Source organism: Dacryopinax primogenitus (genome assembly GCF_000292625.1).
Source record: "Dacryopinax primogenitus strain DJM-731 SS1 chromosome Unknown DACRYscaffold_3, whole genome shotgun sequence".
NCBI classification, from domain to species: domain Eukaryota; kingdom Fungi; phylum Basidiomycota; class Dacrymycetes; order Dacrymycetales; family Dacrymycetaceae; genus Dacryopinax; species Dacryopinax primogenitus.
In genome coordinates this window covers 601,606-611,166 of record NW_024467200.1, presented here as the reverse complement: position 1 = coordinate 611,166, position 9,561 = coordinate 601,606, and the positions used below count along the sequence as shown (strand labels likewise).

The following is a 9,561-nucleotide window of genomic DNA, read 5'->3' as shown; positions in this document are numbered from 1 at the left end:
TGCCGTCGTGATCGCTCACCTGATTTGTACTGCATACCAGGCGCGAATGTCTGAAGCCTTTCATTGTTGATAACGTACACGTGCCAGTACAAGGAGGTGTGGTCTATTCCTCCAGTTGCGCTTGCACGCACGACTATGCGCATTCCTCTGCACTCGCCATTATCATCTGTAGGTGCGGTTGTTCCGTATAGCGAAGCTGTTCCTTACGATGATCTGCTCAGTTTCTAGCCTGTTCAGAGCAAGAAACACCATGAGCAGGCAAACATAGATTGGACCGTGCATATGGTCCGCGATCAAAGCCAAATCAACTCATCCAACACCGAAGCCAGCAGTGCGACACAGGCATTTGCTAAGGGATCCCCGTGCGTCGTCTTGGGAGGAGAGCCATGGATGCGATTGCCCCCGCAGGAACTCATGGGCGCCGTGTATATAGCACGACCTCGTTAAAGCGCCGGTGCAGCAGATTGGATGCTTATTGCTTCCCACCGGAACCTGTGGTCCAACATGAGGCTTGTCCATTTATACGTCCAATGTTATTTGCGTGGGAAATGAAGATTCCGAGCATGTCGTCCATCCGCAATGGAAACCACAGTCTCGATTCTGACGATACACTTGCCGCTCTAGGCCTCGTTGCATGGAACCGCCTTCTGGCTCGTGTATTATATACTACCGATGGCTACCGTCTCAGGAACTGTAGATCCATCCGCTTTTTGTCCTCGAACGTGCGTATTCACTTAAGTATGTATGCTGGGTGTTGTTTTACGCACCTTCATGCCTAGTGCCTGGGAGCTGATTTCATTCTCAGTCTACTCGCATCTCACACGTTTCTGATATCTTGGCAACTCCTACCCTCCAGGGATCAACAGCCCCTCACATCGAAATCCATACGATCCAAAGACGCGATATGAATGCAGCCCATGATAATATTGATTGGTAACCCTCGCGTCTCTTGGCGCCCGAGCCAGTATTCCTATTCCCTACATGTTTCACAATGCAATTGATTTTGGTATCGCCTCGCATCTCTCAGAGTTGTGCTCAAACCCGCTATGCCAAAAAAGAAAGAGAGAGAAAGAAAGAAAATCCGCCTTCGACTCGGTCTGTTCGGCCTGCGGGGGAAATTCACGCCTCCTGAGGCTTGTATTGGATCAAGTTCGGAATCGGGGAGTAGATGTAGTCGCGATACAGCTCCGTCATCTTCATCTTAATAAAGCACTTGGCGGGGACGAACGCCGCTTCCTCGCTAAGCCAGGCCTTGCGCAGCGCGTGATCCTGAGGGATCGCTGCGTCCAAGTACTTGCGGACGATGGCCCATCCACGGCCGTCTTCGTGCAATCCCAGAACACGGATGAGCCGGTGAATATGAACATGGATAAGCGTGTGGTGCAAGAGCTTGAAGCAGTCGTTCAAGTCTTCAGTCCCGACGGCGTCGTCAGGCAGGACAGCAAGTCTCTGGCCGATCGACCGCTCGAGCGTAGGTTGATGAACCTTGATCCCACCAAAATCGCGGATGGCGAACCCAACAAGCTCTCCAGTGGTCATATCAAACCGGGTCATCGTATTCTGCCCATGGGCCTCGAAAGCCACTCCGTCGATCAGGAGCGGGGGGAGGAACGCAGCAACAGCGATCTTGACATACCGATCCAGGAATGCGACACGCTTTTCGTCCGTGTCCAGACCGAACACGTGTTCGGCCTGGGTGATGTCCGTGTCTGGCCTTTGGATTTTCTCCGTCAGCGCGGTGCAGACAATCACGCGCTCGTTCTTCTTTTCTGAGTAGAGCTCGTAGCTCTCGCGCACGACGGTAGAGCAGTGCTTCGCAATGCTAAAGTCTGGGTTGTTTGAGACGGCACTTGCAACCTCGCCTTCGACGACAAGCGCTGTGCGGTCGTAATGCAACTTAGGGAGGATGTTGTGCGTGAACTCGTTGCCGACGAAGCACGTCCAGGGGGTGACGGTGCGCAGGGCGGATGAGATCTTCATACTGACGCAAAGCTTGAGGGAGTGTTTCCTCAGCACCTCGGGGATGAGCACCGAGCGAGTAGAGGTAAGCGACTCGGCCTTGACCGAGAACTCCTCTCCGAGCACCTCGTTCTCCGGGAACTTCTCTTTGATATTTGGGAGCTGCAGCTCGTGAACTGGCATGAGAACGAAGTTTGACGTGCGGGTGAGCGTCTGGCCCGCGTTCTTCTCCGCAGCCTGGACCATGGGCTCGAAGATGTTCTCGAATTCGCCGCGCAACTTGAGATTCCGTCTTGGGACGCGCATGATCCGGATCGTTGGGTTAAGGAAGTCGTACGAGCCAGGGGTAATGACAGGCATGGGAGGAAGCGATTTCCTCGCCTTGTTCATCTGCAGTCGTGGAATTAGCATACATTCACATGTGGGAGAGGGGAACATACCGGGTGAGTGGGATGACCCTCGAGAATCGTCTGCTCCCACTTGATACTCGGCGACTGCAGGGTAGGTATCACCGCCGGATGGTCATAAGAATAAGCCTGCCATTCGACAGAGCTCCCAAACTCTTCCGCAAGCTCCTCGGCAATGTCGGCCTCGACATGGGCCATGAGGGCGAACTTTTCCCACAGCTGGACAGCGGTGAGATGATCGAGGACCTCGTTGTCAACTGAGGTTCGGATGCTGGCTTGGAGGCAGTCGAGCACTTTGTGACCGAGCTGTGAGGGAATTAGTTGACTATGTGTAAGTGGGGTTGGGATGACGCACCTTTGCCGCGTCGCCCGTGTCTGCAATTTGGGGCTGGAAGGTGTACACGTAGGGGAACATCTCGAGCGGGTCGATGAGGAGGATCCTCCTCACTGGGAGTTCCTGACTCTTGGGGCTGAGGACGGGGAGGGAGCGGAGGGGGACGATGGCGTAGACATCCTTGTGCCCCAAGGCAAGGGCGTTGCCGTCTGCATGCACCTTGCTATTGGGCCCGAGGAGGACACAGAGGCCGACGAATCCATCCTTCTCCGGGTGTTCTGAAGGAACGAAGAGCGCTTGGAGGAGGGATTCGAGGACGATGCAGGTGATGATGCGTGATGCGACTGCATGGTTTGCCCACTGGAGGTTGGTGAGGGTGAAGGAGGAGAGTGGCTGCATGGCTGAGAGGAGGGGAAAGGGGGGAAGCAAGTTGAAGTGAGGGAGGGTAAGCAGATAGACCGTGGGCCTTTTATACACTTTTTTCCCGCTGAGACTTGGCGGGCAATTCAAGTGGGTCTATGGGAAACTCTGTGCGGCAATGTCGGTCCATTCCTCTTGCTCATTTTCTGTCCATATTTTGCAATCTCCAATGACCTTGTCTGAATTAGGACATTGTACATCTTCTCCCAATCGTAACTAAAGACTTACCAATGTGGGTAAGGTGTTGATGTCCGAGGAAGAGAGGTGACAATGAGAAGCGACGGTGAACGATGAAGGGGGGCAATAACCCACGACTGATGAATTCCGCGATGGGATCGGTGCGCGCCTCCCCTCTTTCCGTCGCGTCAACTGACTTCCGACGCTCTCTCATCCTTGTTCCCTCCCTTGGGACCACTTGGCTCAGGGCAATGCATCATACGAATATTCACACACGTGCGAAAATAAGTACAATCACCGCCTGTGGTGCCGCCAGCCACATCCGGCTTATCTCATAGAAAGGACTTGGCCAGATTCATGCACCCATTCGCTCAATGGGGGTTGTTCCGAGCATTCCGCGCATTGCTCAGCCGGGCTAAGTTCCCTTACCTGGCTGGGAGTCAGAACTAGAGGAGCTAGGCGTTTGAGCATTGGAGACGCAGCTTGTCGGCTAAAGCAACCTTTTGATAAATACACGTCTTGAGTGCACTCAGCTTGTCCGAGTTCTACCGACGCTTGTCTCTATCTCCAACTTCCCGCAGTCATAGTCGCCAATGAGCTCCATACTATTAACACCGCCGAAATGAACATCAAGCAGTCCCCCCTAGCAACTGCAACACAGAGCCAATCCCAAGCACGTTAATCGTACCCAGCGCTCGGGGCACGCCAGAAGCAGATGTCCCTCTGATATGATCTTATCTCTCTCGTGCGCGTGCTCCGGCCCAACCCGGCGGCACGCTCTGCCCTAATGGGCAGGGACGCGACACGTCAACGTCTCACTGCGCCTCTACTTCTCTGTTCATTCGTCGGGGTGTTGGAAATGATTTACAAGTCTCCTGACTGGACATGCTGAGCGGGAGGTGCGCGCCGATATCAGAAGTTCACTACGGACGGGGACTACCCCGCCGGCCTGACCTGCGGCTTGAGGCGATCAGGAGAGTTCTCCTCGAAATAGCGCACACAAACCGTATTTTCAGGCACACGACCCACGCCGCTCCCCTGGGTCGTCCTTGACCGATCTCATGCTGGCATACGCGAGCCTTTCCCTAATGGATGTGTCCAACGAACGAAGTAGGATCGCCGGTCTCGTATGAGCCTGCTCTCAGAAGTGAAAGTGAAGGGTAAGCCCGTCGACGAGCAATGGATGGAATATCAATATCGGTTACACTAGCAGATGACCCAGCTTTCTTTCGGGGATAAGACGTAACTAGGCTCTTTCAGCGTAAAAATAGACGGCGGCACGTGACTTCCGCTGGCAGAGAAATACTCGTGTCACTGGGGCATAAGTATCTGGTGGGTTTATGCCTGATGTGGCCGAAGGATCAAGGACGGGGCTTGGTGCGATAGGACTGACGCCTGGCGGGAGTCGCGTTTTGCGCTTCGCTCGTACGAGATTGTAGTAGACGACGCCTGTCGCTGTGTTCCAGCTTCAGAAAATCAGCTTGTCCCTACCATATCACAGCTTCTTTTCCTCTTCCGACGGCGTCTCGGGCGCAAGCCTCGCGTTGACACACTCTTCTGCCGCCTGCTTTGCCTGCGGTGCAGGAGCAACAGTGCCCAACTCCCGCTTCATCCTTTCCCTTGCGAGCCTAGCAGCCGCCCTAAGCAACATCTTCTCTTCCCTGCTATTCCTGCCCTTCTCCTCCTTCCCCCCCTTCTCTCCAGACTTCTCCATCCCTATTCGAGCGTTCACAGCTCGGCTCAGTACGACACGTTCTTCCTCGGTGAGCGCGGCCATTAGCTCTGTTTCCGTAATTTGCAGCGTTGCTGCTGTTCGAAGTAACTCGCCTAATGCGGAGACCTTCATCTCCTCTTGAGCGGGAAGCGACGCGGCAAAGTCAGCAGCAGAGATACGCGGTGGCGCCTGAGGCGGCTACAGTCAATCGTGAGCGCCAGGCACAAGAAAGCGGAAAAGAAGCGTACCTCGTTAATCGCTGAAATGCTATCGATGCCCAGCTCATACTTCCCGTCGATCCCGAACTTGCCGCCTAGGATGGAGATGCCCACTGTGCGTACTTTCTCCGTGTTCATCTCCATTTTCCCGGGAACGGGCTGGCCGTAGTTCGTTAATACGAAAGAGCGGAATGGGATCTGCGATATTGGATTAGAGCAGGGTATGAGTAGGTATGACAATACGCACTAGGACGTCCTCCCATGCGCCATGCTCGCGCAGGAACAGCCGATGCTGCCAGATATCGGACGTAACAGGTGTCTCCGTCTGGATATTCACAAAATACGCGTCTTGCGTTCTCCTATCCCCTCCCGCCTTCACCCGTAGATGGAGATACTTCAGTCTGCCGACATCGAAGAACATCTCTCCGAACAGACTTGTCCGCTTCTTACTCCTGAACGCCGCATATCCGGAATTCATCTTCCCCGCCAGACTGGGGTGGACCGAGGTGTTCATATTTCCATAGAAGCGCCCTCGGGATTCCGAGTCGAGCTCAAGGTGGCAAGTGCTATACCCGCCAATGTCAGCGTCGCAGCCTGTTGCGAACTGCTCGAGGTCTTCCTGCGAGTGGATGGTGAACATTGGGAGTGGCAGGCGTGGGGGTGCGGGGTCGGCGGCGATGGTCCTTGCTATTCCATCCTGTGCGACAGCGAGTGAGCGTCGTAGATACTCTCGAATGCGAGACATTGTATGCAGTGAAGTGTCGATGTATGCTGCTAAGTGAATGAAGCGCCGAGTCTCACTCGGAGTTGCGGAGTTACTTCGGTTCTGAACGGCTGAGTAACGTTGCTGACCCTTTCGAGACATGTGAAAAAAAGGAATTCATGTCATGATCGCTTTGTCTGTTGTTTATAGGCGCATCCTCGATCACCGTCTCTGTTCATTTCCCTCTCATAGCCTTGCTCATCTCCCCGAGTAATCACTCACGATCAACGTCCACACGGCCATGCTCACCATATCAAGCACACCGTCCCACACAGCATACAAGTACAACAGTACCCTGTCATCACCCAGCTCATCTCCGCCTCCTTCCCATCGACCACTCTCACCACTTAGACCTCGTCGTCCACCTCTCATAACAGCAACACGTATCAACACGCGCGTCACGCCAGTACAGAGCGACAGGAGCGCGACGTACCTTGCGAGCCCATCTAGCCAGGGCGCAGAAGACAGCCCTGTGGACGACGATGACGAGGACGAGACCGATGTGCCCAGCAACCAACCGTACAAACCGGAGCCGAGCAAACACGGAATCCCCATGCCTTTCGGGTTCTCTCAGAGCGCAAGCTTGCTCTTCCCTTCCCGTACAAAATTGCTCGACCCCTCACCCGCTTCACCCGGACCTTCCCCCGTCAGCGCTTATCCTCCACGTCCTCTATCCCCCAGCGCTTCGCGAAGACTTGCAAACCAGAACAGAACAACATCATCCAACACGTCGACTGTACTTCCAAAACACGTTCAAGTTGTGCTAGGGAGGTTGAAGCGGAAGCTAGATGTGCGCCGAGCGGGAGAGGCAGCACTCCTAGTTGGGCCATTCGGTGGGGTGTTATGGAGTCTAGCTATGAGAGGAGAGAAATGTATGGCTGCTGGTGAGTTATGTTTGTTTGGAGGCGCATATATGCTGAAAGACATACAGAGGGAGCGGCATTGATTTTGGTCGCTCTGCTCACCTTGGCAGTATCTGGCTATCGTGGGAAAGCGCCGCCGCCAACAAACTCCCCCGTTCTGATGAACAGCTTGCTGCCGAAGTTGAACGACATCCATACTCTACGCGAACGGAGAACTCCTCCCAATGGTCGAAGAGCATCGTTCCACGTGTCGGCTCAGCAGCAACTTAAGCCTGAGCTTGAGAAGGACGGGGATATCGGTCGATTATGGATGACAGAAGAACGCGATTACAGAGATTGCATCGATTCCGGGATCATCACTGCGCTTCTACTTGGACCTCTAGTATCCGCCAGTGCCCTCCTCGTCTCCCTACCTGCTGCGGAATTCGGCAGTCCACTCAGTTCATTATCCCCGAGATGGCTCGTGGAGCCGCCTCTTGCGTCATCAACCATCCCTCCCACTGTTGCCCTCGTCCGTTCAAGACGGAACATGTTCGAAATGGCTTCCTTGTGTTCGTTTCTCATCTCGATCCATTTTGAGTCGTCGCGGCGCGCAGACATTCGTGTAGCCAAGGAAAGAGAAGGAGGTGTTCGCTCTGGCCTACTACCGAAATCTGAGCTGCGCAGGTTTGGAAGTTACGTAGGCATGACGGTCATCATGGTTAGCATCGCTGTGGGCGTCAAGACAGCGGCGACGTCTACAGGTTCATCCTTATGGAGTGGTGTGTTCTCCTTGTCTTGATTACAAGGATGGAATCTGACGGTTTCGCAGAGCTGTCGATGTTTGACGTCCTCACCGTGTCTTTGTTTTACCAGTTCTGCTTGTATGTGATGATACGCCTCGCAAGGCGAGGGTTCACACTCGGGGAATTATGTTTTGTTGCGCAGTGCGCGACGGCGCTGGTCATGGAGACGACAAATTTGACCATATCCCGCGTGAGCTGCTTTCACCATGCCTGTGACCCCATGCTGATCAAAACGCAGATTTGGCCCATCTCAACACCTTTCATCAAGACTTTTCGACGTCCCACCCCGCTTCTTATCTATCAACTCGCTCTCATTCCCGGCTGTCTCCTCGCCGGCTTCCTCCTCTCTCCTCTCCTCGTTCTCTCACGGAACATCGCCCAAAAGCCACTTCATCGACTTCGTTTCCCAGAAGACAAGCTCATCCAGCGCCGAGGGCTCGCCGCAGCCGTATATGCCGGGTTTGCTCTGTTCATAGGAGGAGTTGTCGGCGTATGGACACAGTGGTGTCTAGGCTGGCGTAACCCCTGGGCATGGGTCGTTTTCTGGCTCTTAGAAGGCAGAAGACCTTGGAGCCGTCTTGTCCTGCTCGGCTACTGGGGTATCCTAGGCAGTCTGAGCGTCGCGGGGTGGAACAGGCAGCTCGCGCGTCAAAGACGATATCGGCATCTGAACGGACACGGCGCAGGGCATAATGCTCCTGCGCGAACAGGGAACGGCACGCTGACACAGGACGGGCATGTCAGTGAGAGTGCGATACAGAGTCCCGTCGGAACGGCGTCGTCGAGCGTTACGGAGATGCTGGATGCGGCAGATAAGCATGTCCCTACGCTGGGACTGAACGCTAGGAGAAAGTTCTTCCATGCCTTGGCGGTGCTTATGTTCCTCCCTGGCATCATCATTGACGTACGTCCCTGCCTCTGCCATGATCTGATCTGACGATTATCCTGTAGCCCGCGTTCACCCACCTGTCTTTCTCAGCTGCCTTCGCATTATTTACATTCGCCGAATACGTCCGCTACTTTGCCCTTTACCCATTCGGCGCTGCCGTCCACGTCTTCCTCTCCGAGTTCCTCGACCACCGCGATTCGGGCACAGCGATCCTCTCCCATTTCTACCTCCTGACCGGGTGCGCCGGGAGTATCTGGCTAGAAGATTCCAAGCCTATACTCGAGCTCACCGGCGTGCTCGTCCTCGGTGTCGGAGATGCCCTAGCGAGCATCATAGGCCGCAAGATCGGCAAGCACCGATGGAGCAGCGCGAGTGGGAAGAGCGTCGAAGGCTCCGCCGCGCTCGCAGGCTCTGTCTGGCTCTGCGCCTTGCTACTTCGACTGTCAGGCATCGTCGATCCCTTCTCGCTCTGGAAGTACGGGTGTGCGATCGGCCTTGGCTCGCTGCTCGAGGCGCTCTCGATGCAGAATGATAACCTTGTATTGCCGTTGTATGTTTGGTGTTTGTTAGCTTTGTTTGATGTATAATCTGGGAGCATTGGACTGAGATATCTAGATTGGTGTGATGTATTCTGTACTGGGTAGTAGAAGGAATTTAGGATTAGACTATATGTGACAGTTACAAAAACGCGGGGAGCTCTGTTACGAAGCCAGCGCGGTGTTCGGACCCGATTCCATTTGAGGGGAATGTGGGGGTAACCACACGAACTTAGGACGTTGTGCGACCCGGTCCCACTTGTTATAAGAAAGACCACCCAAACAAAAGTTGTGCGTCTGTGGATGGGGTGGGGACACCCACATCTGCTGCGCCCCTCGACCGCTAGACGACTATTGTTACTCTAGCGTTCCCACGCTGTTTGTTTGACCAGATTCGTCACATATCCATTTCTTCGTCGACTTCAGTGGTCAATCCCTCGTCGTCGTCGCCGCAGTTGATGACTTGTCGACATCTCGTTGACGGTGTAGGCCGTTT

General features: G+C 54.5%; 3 protein-coding genes across 3 annotated transcripts; 1 reads left to right on the top strand and 2 right to left on the bottom strand.

The window, feature by feature from the left end:
- Positions 1-407: 407 nt before the first annotated feature.
- DACRYDRAFT_75668 (uncharacterized protein) lies at positions 408-3,099 on the bottom strand (the record flags this gene model as incomplete). The annotated part of the gene is made up of 4 exons (XM_040776151.1): positions 408-738; positions 806-2,349; positions 2,400-2,672; positions 2,722-3,099. The coding sequence occupies 3 exons, from the start codon at positions 3,097-3,099 to the stop codon at positions 1,120-1,122; spliced, it is 1,881 nt and encodes a 626-aa protein (XP_040631658.1). The 3' UTR covers positions 408-738; positions 806-1,119.
- A 1,693-nt stretch (positions 3,100-4,792) lies between these two features.
- Positions 4,793-5,974, bottom strand: DACRYDRAFT_98568 (CIA30-domain-containing protein; the record flags this gene model as incomplete). The annotated part of the gene is made up of 3 exons (XM_040777535.1): positions 4,793-5,209; positions 5,260-5,427; positions 5,477-5,974. The coding sequence occupies 3 exons, from the start codon at positions 5,972-5,974 to the stop codon at positions 4,793-4,795; spliced, it is 1,083 nt and encodes a 360-aa protein (XP_040631657.1).
- Positions 5,975-7,015: 1,041 nt separating this feature from the next.
- Positions 7,016-9,116, top strand: DACRYDRAFT_47116 (uncharacterized protein; the record flags this gene model as incomplete). Its single annotated transcript, XM_040774741.1, has 4 exons — positions 7,016-7,616; positions 7,667-7,830; positions 7,879-8,544; positions 8,592-9,116. The coding sequence occupies 4 exons, from the start codon at positions 7,016-7,018 to the stop codon at positions 9,114-9,116; spliced, it is 1,956 nt and encodes a 651-aa protein (XP_040631656.1).
- Positions 9,117-9,561: the final 445 nt, after the last annotated feature.